The sequence below is a fragment of the Podarcis gaigeae genome (genome assembly GCF_964106915.1).
Source record: "Podarcis gaigeae genome assembly, chromosome: 5".
Classification (NCBI taxonomy): domain Eukaryota; kingdom Metazoa; phylum Chordata; class Lepidosauria; order Squamata; family Lacertidae; genus Podarcis; species Podarcis gaigeae.
The window spans coordinates 95,207,425-95,227,685 of NC_139681.1; the positions used below are offsets into that span (position 1 = coordinate 95,207,425).

Consider the following 20,261-nt stretch of genomic DNA (forward strand, 5'->3'; position numbering starts at 1 on the left):
GGCAGGCCAGATTTAGAAGGCGATTGGGCCGCATCCGGCCCCCGGGCCTTAGTTTGCCTACCCATGGACTAGGTGGTCCTCAGGGTCCCTTTACAATTCTATGAATCTATGAATCAACCTCTACCACTTTTCTTGTTCTGGGCACACACCAACTGGGAGGCAGTTGAGGTCCTTCAGGTTTTGCTGTTTGTTTTAAGAAGTCAGTAATTTGAAGGGGGCGTATTGTGTACATTTTCTCTTAAGGCAGCTTGGCTCAGCTGGAAGGCCTTTGCACAAGGGGATTTAGGAAAGCTTCAGGAGGATTTAGATAAAGGCAGGATTAGTTTGCAGGCCACTTCCTCTCTCTCTTGATTGCGGCTGGCTGGGAGTATCTCCCCACTGGCAAGAAAGCAATGGCTCTAGGCACAGGTTTCAAGCCAGCTCCATCTGTCAACCAAATGACACATCTAGAAGACACCACATTGGTTTCCCCTGGACTAAACAGCTAAGGCTGGGTCTGATTCCCACCCGCAGTATAGGGCAGTAAATATGGAGGAAGGCACTTGTGGGCATTGAGGTCACCAGCATATCCCTGGATAAAGCTAGACCCCTTTGTGAGTCTGTTGCTCTAGGGCCGGGGAGTGCATTCCTGTCTAAAATAGGTTCCTGCCTAAAATAGGTTCCACCTAGATCGCTATTATTATCAACCAAAGACTATCACCACCTAGTTTGGATCGATCTTTAGTTTGTTCACCACAAGTTTAGTGAACCACAAGCTTAACATGAGTCAACAGTGTGATGCAGCAGCAAATAAGGTTAATGCTATTCTAGGCTGTGTCAACAGAAGTATATAGTGTCCCGATCAAGGGAAGTCATAGTACCACTCTATTCTGCCTTGGTCACACCACACCTGGGGTACTGTGTCTAATTCAGGGAACCACAATATGAGAAAGATATTGACAAGCTAGAACATGTGCAGAGGAGGGTGACCAAGATGATCAAGGGTCTGGAAACCAAGCCTTATGAGGAATGATTGAGGGAGTTGAGTATGTTGAGCCTGGAAAAAGGAGACTGAGAGGAGACAGGATAGCCATCTTCAAATATTTTAGGGGCTGTCACATGGAAGATGGAGCAAGCTTGTTTTCTCCTGCTCTGTGTGTATCTTTGTGTGTGTTAAAAAATGGAATTTTTAACATTTCTAGATAGGGCTGAGAGTGTCCCTTGCCAAAACCCATTGCGAGTGGCTGCCAATCAGTGTAGACAGTACAGAAGGAGATAGGCCAATGGTCTAACTCTGTATAAAGCTGCTTCCTAGGTTCCTAACTTGTGCATGGATGCAATGAAGCCTTTTGGCCACGAAAACACAAATGTGAATTGCCCAGGTCACCTGCCAATCTGGTCTGGCCCAACCGAATAGACAGCCAGGGGCTCCGGCTAGCAACAGGGGAGAGTTTTGATTCAGTTCACATTTTCAAGGTAAACCTTCCAAATTTTTACTTTCTGGAGCAATGTGCCAACTGAAACACAGCTGCCCTTCGAAATTTTCTAAATTTCGCAGATAACGTAAGTCAAGGAATATGTCCAAAAATGCACATGCTAGTGCAAAGTGTGCATGGAATGCATATGCTTCTGAAAACAATATACAAAAATGTGTTGCATTAGAAAAAAATGCTTTGCAAGAATGTGAATGCATGCAGATCTTGTGATCCGAAAATTCGTTCTATGAAAGTTCACTTATCTAAACACAAGGAATTAGTACCAAAACATTGTAATACACACTGCAAGTTCAGATATCCAAGCAGCCAGGCCTGCATAAAGTACTATAAACAGATAAGCAGCCTTAAACAAGCCTTCTTTTTTAAACTGTTTTACTGGTCCTCATAAGCCGTTTCATCAGAAACAGTGTTGGGTGGGAGCGGTAGAATTTGGACAAGGTTCCAGAGGGTTTTTCTGTCCCCCCCCCCCACTTTTTGAGGTCAAAGTTCCACAGTCAGGAATGCTTAGAAATTTCCCCATAGTAATCAATTGAGAATGTTGACTCATTATGTGAATGCTTGTCTAACAAACGGATTGTGTTTATTAGGCAAAGGTGCATACAAAATGTGCATTTCAGAAGAAATTTGCACTGAAATGCTGGCAAATTTTCAAAAGGACTTGAAAAAAATGTTCAACTGGTATGGAAATAATAAATTTAAGAATGAGAAAATGAGAAAAAGAGAGAAACCAACAGGGACAGATTTGCTCTTCCTGAGGGCTAGTAAATTAGGAAATATCACAAGGGGAGTCTCACAGGCGTTGGGACAGCAGAGTCAGCAATGTGAGGAATGCTAGTGCTTTTCCTCTTCAGGGGGATCTTAGTTTGGGGGTCACAGCTCAGTGGTTAGAGCACCTGCTTTGCAGGCAGAAGGTCCCAGGTGAGGCTAGGCATCTATCTCCCTTGCCTGAAACCATGGAGAGCTACTGCCAGTCTTTGGAGACAGCACTGATTCAAAGGGACCTTAATGGTCTGAGATTCAGTATGAAGCAACTCCTTATGCATTCCTTCCTTTGTCTTTGGGAGGGGGGAATTGCTCCCCATTTCTGCCCATGCAAACAAATGGACCAAAAGTGCACATTCTCTCATGCAGAGTCAGGAAAAGGGGTCTTGGTTGGGAATACCCTCGAGGGCAGAATATTTGTATACTGCAAACAATCTTTTGGATCGTGGGGAGTCATTTTGAAGTGCCCCTTCATCCAACCTGCCTGTTCTCTTTTCTTGTTGTTGTTGGGTCAGGCGAAGGGGCTTACTCAGAGCTGTAGCTACGGGGGAGCTAGCAAGGGTTTTTGCCCAGTTGAAGCCTCCAGTGGGGTGCCATTGAGGGTCCCAGTCTCTCTCTCCCCGCCCCGTCTGTACACAAGTACGGATGGGGAGTGTGCCAAACTGGGTCTTTGACTCGGGTAAAACAAAGCCTGGTTTTGCCCCTGCTTGCTATCCAGTTGCAGCCCAGCAATTATCACTTAATAGGGTGTTACCCAATACCACCTATCCAAGATAGCAGATCCACACTTGGCCAAAGTGTTACATAAGACGTGGGAGGAGACGCTGCAGAGTGCCCTGGCTGCTGTGACACCCCAGGGGAGAGGTATAAAGTTGGGTGCCTTCGAAGGAGACGGCATCTTCCTCTGCCCAGCTGCTTTTCTCTTGACAGCACGCAAGGAGCAAGAGGAGGCACCCGCAGGATGAGGTCCACCATGCACAGCCTTTTGATGCTCCTGCTTTGCTCATTCTGCGTTCGGGCAGACATTGCCATGCAACCAGACTTCGATCTTCAGAAGGTACTGAGCTGTAGGGAAAAGGGTGCGGTCACTGCTGTGTGGAAGTTGCACCCCTTTCTTTGGTTCCAGAGCTAGCCAATTGCTCACACTTCACACTTCTGCAACCAAGTGCCCTCCAGGAGTTGGTGCTGAAGGAACTCCCACCAGTCCCAGCTAGCCAGAGGCCAGTGGCAAGGGGATGATGGGAGCAGGAGTCCACCAAGTACCATCTAAATTTATACTCAATTTGTTCCTGGCCATTTTCTCTGTTGTCTTTTGATTTTATAATGCTGTCTGGTTGCCAAATTTGAAAGCCTTGTCATCACCTCATGCACTTGCCAGTGTCAGCTTCCCTGACACAGTTGTTGGTTTATTGCTGACCTACACTTCAGTCCGGCTCCTGAGATTTAATCTGGGTGTGTATTTATTCTCCTTTTTATTATGGGCTTCTTTTCCTTAGAGGGGTTCCTGTGCTCCACTCCGAGCCTTGGCACAAATAAAGCAGGTTAATTGAAATGCACAGAAATGTGGGAAATGCCAGATTTGGCCTCGTCTGGAGGGTGGAGTGGAGGGGTGAGACCTCTGGTCTGACTGGAATGGTTTCCTCCAGTTTTCAGGGATGTGGCACATCATGGCCGGATCGTCAAACTGCCCTGTATTCCAGGGCATGAAGAGCCTCATGACAACATCTGCTGCTCTAGTCAAACCCCTTCCAAACGGCGACATGAAAATACTTACTGGCTACCCTTTGTAAGTAACTACTGCTAGTCCCTGCTGCAAATGTTATAATTTATTTGTTTATTTCATTGCATTTCTATTCCACCTTTTTCTAAAATGAGCTCATGGGGTTGTATATGCTTCTGCCTCCTCCTCTAATCCTCTAAATCAACCTGTGAGGTAGGTTAGAGTGAGAGGCAACAAGTGGCCCCCAGTGAGAGCCCTGGTCTCTGAGGTCTTTGTGGTTGCACCAACTACTACACTATCACTGGCTCTCATAATGCAGTTTTCCTCCATGTAGGGCTTTCTGGGTGCTTTGGACTCTAGTTCCCACCATCCCTAACCATTGGTCTTGCTGGCTGGGGCAGATGCAACATGTAGCCCCCAAACGCCTGTGAATATGTTGGGCAGCTAAATCTTCCCCAGGTCAATATGAAGGAAGAGACCCAGCTCAACAGATTGTCAGCAACGGCAATGATGCTCCTTTCCCTGTTCTCCCCTCTGAGAAAGGGATTGCGATGTCAAGTGTGCCCCTCATCCGCATTAAAATATGGGTGAATGAGACAAAGCATATCTTCTGAAAATGCCCCACGGGGAAGCAGCCTCTGTAGTCTAATAGCTCAGTTGGTAGAGCATGAGACTTTTGATCTCAGGGTCGTGAGTTCGAGCCCCACATTGGACAAAACATTCCTGCATTGCAGGGGGTTGGACTAGATAACTCTCAAGGTCCCTTCCAACTCTATGATTTTATATATTTGGGGGGGGGGCAGGGCTCAGCCTCTTGCTAATATTAAAAATAAAAAAACAGGCAGATTTTACTATCTAGGCCCAGTTGCTTAGTCACATTAAGTAGGTCATTGTAAGAGTAGCTCTGTATACTTACTGTTTTGTAAAGTTTGTGGAGGCTTTAAAGCTACTCAGAATCAAATGATAGCTTAGTGGATAGAGCATGAGACCTCTTAACCTCAGGGTTGTCAGTCTGAGTCCCACATTGAGCAAAACATTCCTTCATTGCAGGGGGTTGGACTAGATGACCCTTGTGGTCCCTTCCAACTGTATATAATTCTATGATTTCTAAACCCAGTATGTGCCTTTCCCTCATTTCTCTTTTCAGCCCTGAGGAGTGCAAGAAGGTAGAGATGTACTTTAAGAAGACAGACCAGCCTGCACACTTCACAAACGACGGTAGGGCACAAGTGCTTTAGGGCGTAGAGAGAGGGGAGCAGGGCTGTGCATTAAGGTTTGCCCGCCCAGCCTGCCATGATTCAGATGAGGGGATGGACCAAGCAAGGGGTTTCCCAGGCACGGCCAGGGCAGGCAAAAGTCTGCATCTCGGAGGGAAGTCAGGACCATGGAGAGATCCCCTTCTCCTGAGGTCAAACAGCCACGTTGCCTGAGCAAGGTCTTAGGGCCACAGACTTTTCGAGCAGGACTAGCTAGTCATTGACTAGAGGCCTTGCTCCTTGAGGGTGAGTGAAAGAACTGTAGCTTTCTGCTGCAACCCTTGGTTCCTTTGTGGAATAGGATTTTCAGCTGCAGGGATATCTCCTGAGGACTCTCTTGATTTCTCATGGAGTTTGTGGACCAGCCATCAGAGTCTGGTGGCCAAGGTGTCTACTCAGGGAGAGAGGGGAAAGTGTCAGTGGACCGCCATGAGATGGACAAGGGCATGGACCAATCTCCTTCTCAGAGCTGCAGTTGCCTGAGGACTTTGCCTCTGCAGGATTTTGGTCCAGAGCCAGGACACAACTACATCTTGTGTGAGAGGAAAGCCTGGCACGTGACTTCTTTCTGAGTAGGGGCTACCTGTGTGGGTAACTACCAGGGGCGCCGACTTATAAAAATATTGGGGGGGGGGCGGGGGCCCATACCGACTTATAAAAAATATTGGGGGGCCCAAGACCTCCAAACCGCTGCTGCTGGGGGAACGAAAGGGGCGAGCCCCGGGCTGCCCCGACCTTAAGTGAACCTGTGAGGGCCCACCCTTTGCGGCAGCCGATTGGCTGCCGCCGTGGGCGGTGAATATTAATGAGCTAGGGGCAATCCCCGCTTCTCGCGGGGCTGGCGTCAGCCCCGCGAGATTGTTGATGGGTCGAGAGCCCGCAACCCCACCCCCTCTCTAGATCGGGAGTGGCTTTGTTTTAACTCATTACTGAATGTATTTTAAAAGGTAACTATTGTCAAACAAGGAAAATAAAAAATACCAACATAATTTTGTGATTTTACAAAGCATAATATAACTAATAATTTTCTTAAATTATTGGGGGGGCAGAGCCCCCCCAAACGAATTTTTGAGGGGGCTCGGGCCCCCTCAGGCCCCATGGAGTCGGCGCCTATGGTAACTACACATGAGTAATGTGGCAACAGGGACAGTGGGACTCTGCAAAACTGGCCTGCCAAATGGTTATGTGTTTAAAAAATCCTGTGTGCCCCTGAGTCTGTGCAGAGTGCTTTTTTCGCTCTCTAAGAGAACCAAGGTTTTGATAAAAAGGCTTGAGACAGAGTGATCCTGAGCTTGTACAGGGTACTTCTTAATGCAGGTTGAAACACACATGTTTTGTTATATATATTCCCTTGCCTGCTAAGTGCAAGAACACTGAACACACATTTTCCAAAATTCCTAGCAATTTCCAAATAAATTCTGGTTTCTCTGCAGCCTAGCTGGCAAAAGAGCTTGCCATTCACGTTAGTGGTTCTTGGCTCATTTCCTCCTCTCCCATCTAGGAAAATTGGCACGGACACTCTAGAAGAAGTCAAGAATCCTTGAGGTGGTGATCTTAGTGATGCTATATAATGCCACACGAGGGAAAGACAGAATGTATTTAGGGTGGCATGGGATAACTTCAGAGTGTGGCTTGGTGGGTGATTATCAATATGATCTGGCTCTGGAAGGATGGGAGGAAGGAAAAGTTGAAAGGCCAGAAGAACAGATTCCGACCCTCCTTCCATGGCCAGAACTAATTGGGGTTCTGTCTCCTCCTTCATTCAGAGAATGCCAAGAGAGATATGCGGGTGCTGGAAACTGACTACACCAACTTTGCCCTCCTCTACACCTTCAAGGAGATCGAAGATGAGCCCAGCAGCACCACCGTCCAGTTGTACAGTATGTGCTCCAATGAGCCATCCTTGAGCAAGAGAGAGGAGGGTGGAGGTGGCAAGAGCCTCCATCTTACTTCCTGAGCCATTGATGGCAGAGCGGCGTTGCTAAGTTGGGGCTGCTTCTTTGAATGAAGGGATTGCACACCCTCTGATGCATCCCAGGCAAAAGCAGGGCCCCCTGACTGAATCCCCTGATCGGGACCCCTCACTGAAAATCAGGAGTTGCTTTCTTCTCTGTCTCCTTGGTGCTGTGCTGATTATAGTAACTCTGCAGCCACTTGTCTTCCATGGTTTTAGAGCCAGGAGGGTATTGGCAGGGGGTGGGGTGGCGGAGTTGTAGATAAAACTAGCAAACCCTCATTGGCCTACAATAGATTATAATACAGTACAGTACAGTACAGTACAGTACTAAACAGGGCCAACACAAGGCAATTTGTTGCCTGAAGTGAAAGGTAAGATGGCACGTCTTCCCCGCATATACTGGCAGCCCTAATCTTATTTTAGCACTGGTGATGGGGACAGCAGAATTTCAGGGCAGGCTATGTGGCACAGCTCTCCCCTCTGATACCACACGCTACCCTCCTCCCCTCCAGCTGCCTCACACTTCATAATAGCATAGGGCAGGTTCCATTGCAAAAAAAAAAAAAAAGGAGCATTCATTTTATGACACTATAAATTATCTGGAATCCTGGGAATTGGTGGAGGATGCAGAGGACTCGATGCCTTCCATAGAACAAGAGTCCCAGCATTCCTTGCAAGGAGGAAGAAGGTTGTTAAATGGTTTGACTCGACCACTAGTTTTAAGGCGGGACGAGACAGATGTTTTGTTAAATGTACAGCAGCATCAGCCGGCAAGAGGCACTTTATAAAGCTTAAGAGGCCAGGCCTTTGCCCCAATAAGTTTACAGTCTAAAAGTTGGTGGATGGAAGGCCATGAAAACAGAGGTTCCAAGTTGCTCCCAAGACTGAGGGGGCCCAAAGCATGTCATGCAAAAGTGGGGCAAGTGTCCAGGCCATGAGGTGCAACCCCTCATTCAAACCACTTCTGAAAGCTCCTCCTCCTCTCTACCTCCAGCCTCAGCCCACAGACTGGAACCCCCTTAGGGTGTTCCTTCCACATGGTAGCCTCTCAAGATTCTACCCTGCCCTGTCCACAAACTGGAGGTTGGTGAAGTTATTGGCTCACCACCTCAAACAGAGTCTAATTCTGACCTCCTCTGGATGCAGCCCGCTCTCAAGACATCAGCAATGAAGTGCTGGAGAAGTTCAAGGAGCATTACCACAAGGTGGGGCTCACAGACGACCTGATGGTAATCCTCCCCAAGTCTGGTGAGTATAGCATTTGTGATTTGTTTTCCTTTCAGCCTGTCTGGTTTAGCATGGTGCTGTTACTCGCCATGAAGTTGATATAGTAATCTCACACTTTTAACATTTGAAAGAAAAAGGTACCAGTGCTGCATCCCCTTGAGTGCCCCCAGAAAAAAAACATTGCTCATTGCGAGGATAACACTGATTCCCACAAATTGATCCAGAGGTTGGGTTGTGAGTGAAATGGCAGCAAAGGAATGGGCCAGGTGAGATTTTCCAAGCTAGCATATCCATTGGGTATAAGCCATACCACCAGACATATTTTTTTAAAAAAACAAAAACAAAAAGACAACCTACTTGTTTTGCCTAGTGGGAGTCAATCCTGACCATTAAGGCCTCCCATGCTTGCTTGACAACTGGATTTCCTAAAGTCACACCTCTGTGTTCTAATATTCATGAACTTTTTGCCTTTTTTGCATTGCAGATGTTTGCTACAAACTCCTCAGGTGAGTGATAAGTCTGGCTAAAGAGGGGTGTTTGCTACATCTGGAAAACTGGAAGCTGGAGGGTAGAGAGTTACTCCCCCCATTGGTAATGTAGTAATAAGCAGCCAGTGTCCAATTGTGGTTTAGACTACCTGGAATCAAGCTATCTGGGTGCAGAGAGACAGGACAACACTCAGATACCAGGCACTGGAGGCTCTCGTGGTCTGTTGCGGGGATGGGAAACATCAGCAGCTGTCCAGGTGCAGTTGGGCTACAACTCCCATCAGCCTCAGCAAACATGGTCAATGGCCAGGGATGATGGCAACGAGCATCAAAGACCAAGAAACCTCAGGAGAATTTCCCACTCCTGTTTGCAGCCAATCCTTTTTCCTGGGCACAAAGTGACTGTCATTCAACAGTCATTTGGAAGCCCAAGTAATCCTCAGACAAGTCCGGAATCTTGTTTACAGGCAGATGTGGGCTTTTCCCTTCCAAGGTTGTCAAGGGGAGGGAGGGGAGGTGTGCATCTTTGTGTGGGAGCAATGGCAAACCAAGCCTCACAAGGCCTGCCAACAGCTGCCCCAAGGAAACAGGGCCCTGGATTTTGCTGGCATCACACCAGGGCAAGTGTGGGGAAGCCTTGGCCATGCTGGCTGGGGCTGATGGGTGTTGTGGTTCAGGAGCTGCATCTGTAAGTCCAAACATTGACCAGCCCTGCTGCAGGGCTTTTCTGAGCAGATCTGCCATCTGTTGGTTGCTGTAAAGAAGGTTTGTGAATGGACAACCCAAGAAGAAAAAGAGGAAGAGGTAGTAGTTGGGACAAAATTTTAATACAGTGCCAGTTGCACAGTTCAATACTTTTTCCACATACCATCCTGCCTTTTGTTTTGCAGTGCCTGAAGAGGACCCAATTCATCAGCTGCCAAGGCTTAACCTCCACCCCACTGCAGAAGTCTGGCTGATTCAGAAATTGTTGCTGCTGATCAGATCTCTCGCTCCCTTCTCCCACTACAAGCATTCCCCACTGCAATCTGATCTCTGCTTCATCCACACCCCACCCTTTCCTGCTGAATAAACAGCTTTACAAGGTGGATTCTTTTTTAGCAATGCGTTTCTTTGAGATAGGCTGTTTTTAGCAAGGATGGTGAGGTCTATTGCAGATATTAATATTGCACAGTTTGAAGTGCCTGGATGCATGAAAACTGACTCCTTTTTGGAAATAAAACATTGTCAAGGTCAATAACTTTAATTAAAACTTTACTTGCAGAACTTTCTTCAAAACATGACAAAAAGCAGAAAATGATACATCCAAACAGTTCCAGAAGACATGTGCCAGTCCAAAGCATAGGCTCAGCATTTTAGAAAATATGAAATCCCCCAAACACACCTATAAGCCTTCTTACTTCCACAGAGCCTGCGAACAAAAAACACAACGGCTGCTCCCTTCTCATGTGAGCTAAGGTTAAACATTCACACGTTAGCTAGCAGAAAACAACAATAGCTAATGATCAACTCAGTTAAAACTCAGTCTCCCTTAGAATACTGCAGTGGAATTTCTCCATGTTAAACTTTTCAGCAAAATGCATTTAGCCATTTAGCCATTTCAGTGTCAATTAAACAATTATAGTAACTAGACCATTCTGTAACAGACAGTGGGCATTTAACTTTCCAGACTCAAAAGTATGTCTTCTGGCAGCCATGAGGGAGCATACCATCCATTTGTATTGTCCTGCTACTAACCCCCATACTATGGGAATATAGTTTAAAATTACCAGAACATCTGAAAATATCAAAAATATTAATTTGGACAACAACTTCAGACCAAAAGGAATATATCAGTGGACATACATGTACCATATGCTTCAGTGAGGCCCTTGCAGCATCACAACCCCAGCATCTACCTGCCTGAGATGATGGCTTCTTGTACACCCATTTGGGTGGACCAATCTGCATTTCAAATCCGTTCTGTATAGATCCTCGAGCGATTTCCCATTATTAAGGTTGTACAGAACATTTTAATTTCCTATTCCACAACTCTCTACATTTTTAAACATCTGCTTTACAGAAATCCAAAGAGCAATTATAAACAGCAGTTATAGATGTAGCTTTCTGAGAAGTTCTGGAAAGTCCCTCCAACAATTTAGGAGATGCCAAAGTGCTCAAAGCAGACACCAGCAGATGTTGCCTTTCTAGATACTGCCATTCAGCATTCGCTGGTAAATGATATTTAAACCTCAATGTAGGAAATGACCAAAATTGACCTGAACCTATCTGCTGATCTAACATATACCTAAATCCCACATATCAACCCACTTTTTCCAGAACAGAGGCTGACTTTCCATCTTCAAATCTGTATTGCCCCATCAAATTAATCTGCCATGAGCATATGGGCCAAATTATAACTGATGAGACAATACATGCCATGTCTTTGCAGTTGCTAAAATTGTAGGTGGGATAAGGTGGTATTTCTCTTTTTTCCAAAGCTACCCATCGTAAGATAGGTGCTAATAAGTTTTCTCTAAAAAATACCCATGCTGAGGTAGTCATAGAATAGTAAGGATTCAAAGGATGGCTGTCTCTCTGTTCCTGTACTTTTTCGGGAATTATTTTCTTCTCGTGGTAACTGTGGATAACTATGGTCTTTGTGAAACCTTCTGGCATGAATTTTATAGGAGAAATCAGTATGTGATATCTAGGAGAGTTGGGGTCCAATCTCCTGGAAGGTGGGGAGTGTTGAAAGGCAGTTTAAGCACTCATGTTATTTTCACACCAACCCTGTGGTTGGGCTGAGAGCTAGAGACTAGCCCAAGGTCACTCAGTGAGCTCTGGGGCAGAATTGTGCTTTCTACCTGCTTCTCCCCAATCCCAGTCCAACACTCTGACCACTGGAAAGTCATCAAAGAAAAGCATCTCCCCAGGCCTGGGTACTCTAATAGTTCTAACTTGAAATACATTTTGAAAGTGCCCAACCCAGGGAACAAATATCCTAGTATTTCTCACAAGTATATAGGTGGTCCACTCAGGAACTGACTTCTTGTTAGCATCTCTGGGTTACAGAAAGATCTCTGAAATGTCCTCAGAGGCCAGTGCACTCTCACACACGTGGGCAGAATGAAGATTCAGGGACAGAAAATCTGATAGCTTAGTTCAGACTGGAGAATAAATAGGCTTCTTCTTTTTTCAGCTGCCCAGATAAAAAGTGAAATGCGCAAATACTTTAAAATCCGATTCACAGTATGAATGACCACTGCCAAATGGGCAAACCCCCTCTTGCTCAAAAAAGTTAAAGGGACAGGAAAGGTTAGCCATGGATGCATGCCAGGATTGAAACATGAAGTTGTACAATGAGAGTGGCTCCGATAACTTTACAGAAGAGGGAAGAAAAAAGCTAAGCAATTTATCAGGAGCTAGTGATCAGTGTGTCTGTTTCAGTTCAGAAGCATAACATCCAGTGGAGCCACAACTTACACTCTTTGCAATGATGCGTTCCCTGTAACTTCCCACTAGGAGGCTTATAGGCTCATAAACACAGGTGCTGATTCATTTATCTGTTTTAAAATGTTGTTGCACCATCATTCCTCAAGCAGTTAATAGCAGTTGGCTCCAAAGGTGGATGGACTACAAGTTAGTGAAGTTATCAGGCACCACATCTAAAACATACCACACAGCTAGCCGAAGCATTTAATATGCTCCATAAGTAATATGCTTCAAAATAAGTGGAACAAAACTGTTGCGTTCGCAAAGTAAAGGAAGGATTGAACTCTGATTAATAAGACACACACAGAGGCTTGAACAAGCAAGACTCTGGGAAGGGTGCGTATAATTGTGTCTCTCTGTGCTTGTCCGAGTCCCCCAGCCCCCTGGCCCAGGTAGTTTTTATTCACAAAAGAGCTTTTTACAGAGTGTTCATAAGAACCAATCAGATTTCTCTGAGCATTTCCATAAATCTACGTGGGGACAAAGTTAAACTACTAAAACTAATTAAGCACAAATATTTCTGGGGTAAACAAAGAACAGAACTACAATGAAGAGCATCTGGCAACCCCGGAGGTAATAAACAAGCATTACATATGATAAGAAGGATGGCCAGGAGGACAGTGACCATTATCCCCTTAATGTGAGATCTGTTTCCTGGCCCTAAGATTAACATCCTACATCTAAGAAACTTGCCCACTATCTTTATGGCCCAGGATGTCTGCCTGGCGAAGCAACTGCTCTGTACGTGACAAGAGAAATGGACAGTAGAGAAAATGGCCAGAGATGCAGAATGATCAAGAATCATATCAAAATAGTTTAAACCCAGTCAACGCAATGCTTTCATTGCTGACACAGATGGCCTACTCTATATTTGTTATAATTCCTCATAGCAATCCCACCTGATCACTACATCTCTGGATATTTGCACTCCTACATCTCACCATTTTTTATTTTTGTTTTTTATTTATTGTGTACAGATAAGCTTAAGAGAGGAGAGGCATTGCGTCCTCATAATCTGCCTGCATGTGTTTCTGTATCACATAAAGATCTCTAGCAGACATTCCTAAAGAGAGCGTAATAGCCTTTGCCTATTCTTTTCTAAAACTGAGCAACTAGGCTGGACCCATGTCAGTCTGTTGAGGCAGCACTCAGCATCAGATAAATTTGTGGGAATGTAGTTATAACTTCTTTGATTACACATGAAAAACCAGTTATCCGGTAAGCGCACATGTGCATAATTAAAAGTAATCTGCTGAACATGTGAACAATTCCAACTTGGCCTTCCTGTGTCCAGACAGCGAGTTGCTTTCTTACTGCAATTCACAATCTGAGCACAAGAGGTGTCTGATGGTGCTGCAACTCTAGGTATGTATAATGAGATTGCATCCAGGGGTAACTTCTGCATCACCATTCCCCAATCATGGAGATTGGTTCAACCAATGATACCTTTAGGAATCCATTTAGAAAACCACTATCCCATGTGTGTGGCATGTGGCATGTGAAAAGCTGTGTACAAACTGGGATTATACAATTTCCTAAGGTAGTGTGCATATCATATGTTTCACTCAAACAAAAATGAGAGACACTAAGAACTTTAGCTAAACGCATCCACATATTATAGCTATGACTAGAAGAAGTGTCAGGAGAAAGATATATACATTGAGTACTAGCTATCAAGAAAACAAATAATATACATGTAAAAATCAGCATAGAGTTTATATGTAGCTGAGTAATTAAAGCTACTAAAAAAGTCTCTGGTGCTTTTGGAACATCATGATGCTAAAATCGTGTCCTGGCATCAGAGGTCAAGGTCTTCAGCATTCCCCATGTCACCTTTGGGCATCCCTCAGCCTTTTTGAGGATGAGGATGGACACGATGGACTTTTGCATGGGGCTGCTGAGCCTGTAGAGGGGGAATCAGGTCATGATCCTTGCAAAGTCCAGAATGGGATTCTGCAGGCCTTGGTGCAAGTGCATGTCTTGGCCTATAGGGATGGATACAGCGACCTGGAATCCACACAGCACCTGAGGAAGTAAGAACAGTAGGGCATCCTGCCCCTAGGTAATTAAAGGAACAGGTAATCAAAGGAACAGGTCCCTCTCACTGAAGGTTGGGGAGCTGCCGGTACATCACTAGAGGGCGTTCCGGAGATACCTCTTCCCTACAATGGTATTTTATAGGAGAAAATTTATTAAGAAAGGAAACAGTTAATTGATTTAAGGTAAAGAGAACAGGAGTTAAAGCTCAGGAAGGACATCCATCAACAATATCCTTAGCTTGTGTCAAAGGAATGGAAAAATAGTTTAAAATCAGCTGCATAGTTCCCTGATGAAAAAATGTATGGCTGTCAATTGCATTAGAAAATAATGGATAGAAAGATTTCAAAGCAGAATCAGCATGTTGATTTCCTTCTGAAATTATATCTTCGAATCCTGTATGAGAACAAACATGAGAGTAAACATGAGCAGCATAGGAAGGCGCAATTCTATGTTTTAAGAGATATTTCAGTGTCAAGAACAAAGAGAGTAGATTAAAATCTAGCATAGGAGAAAGATAGGAATTAGCCAAATGCGATAAAAAGATATCCCACTTCACACAAAATCATAAAATGCAGTGGAAGTGTGTAGGCTGGTCTCTGTCAGTTTTCTGATTAGCTGCAAAGAAATATGCCAGTTATTTTCAGAATCCTTATACATTAAAAGACTTTAAAATAGGAACCTGTTTTTGGACAGAAACCAATTTTCAGGGTACCTGTTGAATTAAAACCAGGCATGAATCTTTAGGAGGGTTAAAATAAACTATCCCAATATAATCAGTAAGTGCAAACCGATAGGAAAGAGAAGACCTCATTAAGGACTCATGCTCCTGTTTTAGAAAAAAGCAAATAACAAACAGCAATATCAAATCCAGTGTTAGGCAAATGTAGCCACTCTAAAATCACTATTCTGTCAGCAGCATCTGGGGGGGGGAAAGGAGTCCTATAAGTGAAAACATTGTATTAAGAAGAATCACGTATATGAAGTGACTCCAAAACTCTGCATCTCCTGTAAATTCATTAGGAATTTTAAGTTCAGGGAGGAAAGGAGGAAAAGAAACAGTCTGCAATAGGTGATGAAGAATGAGTCTCACTGTCTGAGGTGGAAATCAGACCTGTATGCTATGTCTTAATTTTATAAACCACCATAGGGAACTGGAACGGAAAAGTAGCAAGTTCTGCTGCCATTACATTCAAACCAGCACTGCCCTTAGTGGCATGGCACAGATTTGTCACAGGAGACTGTGTGTTAACAGCAACTGTGTTAGAAGAGATAGCTGGCTCTGCTAATTTAGCTTCAGTAAAAGACTGACAATCAGCTGGCACAACAGTCTTTGTTCTCCCATATAAACTCAGGCTGGAAGGCCATCTGTTGTGGCATTGCCTGTCTTTAGCAGGATGCACTGAAGGAGACAAAACTGCTGCTAGGAGGGCAGATTTGTGAGTCTCGGTGACAATATTCTGGCAAGGCTTACTCATTTGAGCAATCTCTGTTTCTGGGTTCTGATATATCACTTTAAGAGCAGTCTTGCAATCATCATTTTCATTTTCATAAGCCAATTGTTTCATTGAAACCTCAGAGTCTTCAAGGTTTGGAATTAAAGTACTGGCTCCTCTTAGCCCATCAAGAATGCCATGCAAGCCATTTTCTGTCACACTTCACTTCATTTTTTAAAAAATTGCGAAGGGCAATGATTCATCGGCTCTCTGTTCCTCTGCATTCTGAACAACAGGACAGACTGCTAATAATGGTAAGGTGTCAGCTGTTTTTTCTTCACTGCTTCCTTCTGCCATATTTTGAATAACCAATTTTTGCACTGTGGTCCGAGCCCCTTGCAGGCACTGGTCCACCAAAGGTGGCATGGAATTTACATTCGACCCAGGCAAATTTTTGGCAAAGGAAGGTGCCAATGGAGTTACTTTTGGCATGACCTCAGAGGAGAGAGGCTGGAAATCTAGAGGCTGAGATGGAGGAAACAATATTACAGTATTTTAAAAATCAGCTAGGGGTTGCAACAATATGGGAACATTCATAGAGACAAATGGTGGTTGCAGTAAAGGGTTAGAAAGCTTTCCAACCGCGTCTCTACACAAACGCCAGGTGTGCAAGACTTGTAGAGATGCCTCAGGATGTCTATGGAGTGCATCTCCCAGCTCATTCAATTTCTTAATGTCATAAGTACCCCACTCTGAAAACCAGGGGCACAGTCTAGCAATCTCTAACAACAATTTTTCTACTAAGGGTACTAAATCCTTATCATGCCCTGCCTGAGCTAGCAAAAATAATAAATTATTCCTATGCTTTTCCTGCACTTGTGAAAGCTTGCTTCCCATGATCTCATCTGAAGGGTAATAGACGCGCATCTTTGGGGCTCATTCCGAGCGAATGAGATCCTAAGTCCGGGAATCGTTTTGCAGGAGATGATCTACCGCGACCGAGGGATAGCAGGTTGCAAGCTCCGAGGGGAGTTCAATCCTGGGGGTTTCCTTTTGCTGAGGTTTCCTTTAGCTGTGCCTCAAATGCTGAGGTTTTTTACAAGCCTCACACAGTATCCTTTAGATTGCCTCACACGGTTCTTTAGGTGGCCTCACACGGGGCACCACTATGTTGTGTTTGCAAAGTAAAGGAAGGATTGAACTCTGATTAATAAGAATACACACAGAGGCTTGAACCAGCAAGACACACACAGAGGCTTGAACCAGCAAGACTCTGGGAAGGGTGCGTATAATCGTGTCTCTCTGTGCTTGTCCGAGTGCAGCCCCCTGGCCCAGGTAGTTTTTATTCACAAAAGAGCTTTTTACAGAGTGTTCGTAAGAACCAATCAGATTTCTCTGAGCATTTCCACAAATCCACGTGGGGACAAAGTTAAACTACTAAAACTAATTAAGCACAAATATTTCTGGGGTAAACAAAGAACAGAACTACAAAGAAGAGCATCTGGCAACCCCGGAGGTAATAAACAAGCATTACATATGATAAGAAGGATGGCCAGGAGGACAGTGACCATTATCCCCTTAATGTGAGATCTGTTTCCTGGCCCTAAGATTAATATCCTACATCTAAGAAACTTGCCCACTATCTTTATGGCCCAGGATGCCTGCCTGGCGAAGCAACTGCTGTGTACGTGACAAGAGAAATGGACAGTAGAGAAAATGGCCAGAGATGCAGAGGTGTAGAATGATCAAGAATCATATCAAAATAGTTTAAACCCAGTCAACACAATGCTTTCATTGCTGACACAGATGGCTTACTCTATATTTGCTATAATTCCTCATAGCAATCCCACCTGATCACTACATCTCTGGATATTTGCACTCCTACACAAAACCAAGAGCACATGCATCTCTGGGTGCTGTCCTGTCTGCAACATCACTTTTTGGTGTGGCTGCATAAGGAGCTTACAGATGGGCTGAGATGTACAGGGAACCCCTGACTTCTGAAGGAGTTCGGGTCTGGGTCCTTGCATGCAACAGCAGAGCACACGTAAGTCCCGTTAAGTATAATTATTTAATTGACACTGAAATGGGGAATGCCTGTGTGTAATTGAAACAGACATGGGGGATATTTCACTGGAGTATACCTGTAGGGACTGGGCAGAGGAGGAATGGTGGAGACCACCTCCCCATGCTGACCCTTCCAGGGAGGAGGAAGAGGAAGACAGTATAGATTTACAACAGGGGGTTGAGGGAGGTCGCAGCTCAGAGGCAGATGAGGGGGAAAGCTGAGAAATCATGGGAGAGCCAGAACAACACCCAGCTGATACGTTGTCATTAGAATGCATTCCAGACCCTCCATCTCCCAAAACCCGGCGAGCCTTAAAAGCAGAAGAGCAAAGAGGTCAAAGACAGAGGGCATGGAGCAGCACATGTAGAGGAGACAATGAGAATGACGAATGAGGGAGTGGGCGAGACAGGGAGAGGGGGTGGAGATTCACTTGGGACAACGCCTTTATCCAAGAGGCTGGGTTCTATAGCCTCTCTCTGTAAAGACTGAAATCAAGAAGAATGTAAGAGACCTTTCCTTGTCTTTAGACTTTCCTGGGGAACCTACTGGGAGCCACTGACAGCATCCTGACAATACCAAGTTAGAAACAGCTCTCCTTGAGTGCCTAGAATAGTTGATTCAGGTAGGTAGCCGTGTTGGTCTGACACAGTCGAAATAAATAAATAAATAAATAAATAAATAAATAAATAAATAAATAAATAAATAAATAAATAAATATTGTCCAGTAGCACCTTAGAGACCAACTAAGTTTGTTCTGGGTATAAGCTTTCGTGTGCATGCACACTTCTTCAGATACACTGAAACAGAAGTAACCAGACCCTTATATATAGTGGGAAGGTGGGGGTTTTCTCAGAAGCATAGTAAGAGATGGGTAATTGACTCAATGGGTATGGTAAACCTGTTGATGACTGTTAACGACTGCAATTAGTCCTACAGGAAAAAGCATGGGATAGTATGCAGATGACCAAAAATAGCTTTAGCGTGTGTAATGAGACAAGAATCCAATATCTCTATTCAGACCAGATCTCTCCATAGTTTTCAGTTTAGTAATAAGTTGTCATTTCTCTTTCAAGTCTATTTCTGAAATTCTTTTGCAATAAGACAGCTGCTTAGAGATTCTGTATTGAATGTCCTGGGAGATTGAAGTGTTCTCCTACTGGCTTCTCTATCTTGTGATTCCTGATGTCAGATTTATGACTGTTTATCCTTTGGCGTAGGGTTTGGCCTGTTTGTTCAATATAGAGAGCTAGAGGGCACTGCTGGCATTTAATGGCATACACAATGTTAGAAGATGAGCAATTAAATAAGCCTGAGATGGTATGTTTGATGTTGTTGGGTCCAGTGATGGTGTTGTCTGGGTGTATGTGGCAGCAAAGTTGGCATCTGGGTTTATTGCAGGCTCTGGTACCAGTGTCCATGTTAAGTCTGGTTGCTGTATTATTGTGGGTGAGGAGTTGTTTAAGATTGGGTGGCTGTCTGTAGGCAATGAAAGTTCTTCCTCCCACAGCTTGAGAAAGAGAACTGTTGTTGTCTAGGAGAGGCTGTAAATCTCTGATGATGCATTGAACTGTTATTTTCTCTTTTGGGTCTGTCTTGCAGCAAGTTCTCTCTGAGTATCAGTCTGTTTGTTGATCTGTTGTTTAACTTCACCAGGTGGGTATTTTAGTTCCAAAAAGGTTTGCTGGAGATCTCTTAGGTGAGAAACCCTGTCTGTAGTGTTGGAACAGACGCCGCTTTAACATAGAACCTGGCTATGTATAATTGATTGTTTGGTATGTTTGGTATGGTAGCTGAAAGCATGTAGATATGTTTGTCGGTCAGTTGGTTTTCGGTATAAGGTGATGTCTATGCGTCCATCCTGTATTTTTATAGTAGTGTCTATAAAATGCATAGATTGCATGGATTGGTTCATTGTTAGGTTGATGGTGGGGTGAAAGTTACTGAATGACTGGTGGAAGGTGTCCAGGGTCTGCTGTCCAGATAATAAAAATATTGTCACTGTATCGCAGGTGCAAGAGAGGTAGAAAAGTTTGTTAACTATTGTTTTTGTTAATTTATTCATCTACTTTAAATATATACTCTTATGAAACTGCAGGTTATTACAATGTTCCTATCTGTTTACAATTTGTCTGTAAATATGCAATAAACCATTTCCATTCTTTTATAAAAAGTTTGTTATCTTGATTTCTTATTTTTCTGGTCAGTTTTGCCATTTCTGCATATTTTATAAGCTTTTGAATCCATTCTTGTTCTGCTGGAACTTCTCCTTTTTTCCATTTGGGGGCATTCTTGCTGCTGTAGTAGCATACATGAATAAGTTGATGTACAATTTGGGAAGTTATGTCCTTCTCATTCCCAAAA

General features: G+C 44.3%; 1 protein-coding gene and 1 long non-coding RNA gene across 3 annotated transcripts; one reads left to right on the forward strand and one right to left on the reverse strand.

Moving 5' to 3' along the window:
• Positions 1 to 2,876: 2,876 nt before the first annotated feature.
• LOC310845072 (lipocalin-15-like) lies at positions 2,877 to 9,973 on the forward strand. Of its 2 annotated transcripts, XM_083739974.1 has the most exons (7): positions 2,877 to 3,294; positions 3,884 to 4,023; positions 5,105 to 5,175; positions 6,980 to 7,093; positions 8,317 to 8,418; positions 8,882 to 8,903; positions 9,776 to 9,973. In XM_083739974.1, the coding sequence occupies exons 1-7, from the start codon at positions 3,199 to 3,201 to the stop codon at positions 9,780 to 9,782; spliced, it is 552 nt and encodes a 183-aa protein (XP_083596100.1). In that variant the 5' UTR covers positions 2,877 to 3,198; the 3' UTR covers positions 9,783 to 9,973. The 2 variants fall into 2 exon arrangements, with proteins under 2 accessions (XP_083596100.1, XP_083596099.1); XM_083739973.1 differs by lacking the exon at positions 8,882 to 8,903 and having other exon boundaries at positions 2,879 to 3,294; positions 8,317 to 8,440.
• Positions 9,974 to 10,122: 149 nt separating this feature from the next.
• Positions 10,123 to 11,479, reverse strand: LOC310845175. Its single transcript, XR_014564545.1, has 2 exons — positions 10,619 to 11,479; positions 10,123 to 10,568 (listed from the first exon to the last, which is right to left on the reverse strand). It is a non-coding gene; the product is annotated as an uncharacterized lncRNA (long non-coding RNA).
• Positions 11,480 to 20,261: the final 8,782 nt, after the last annotated feature.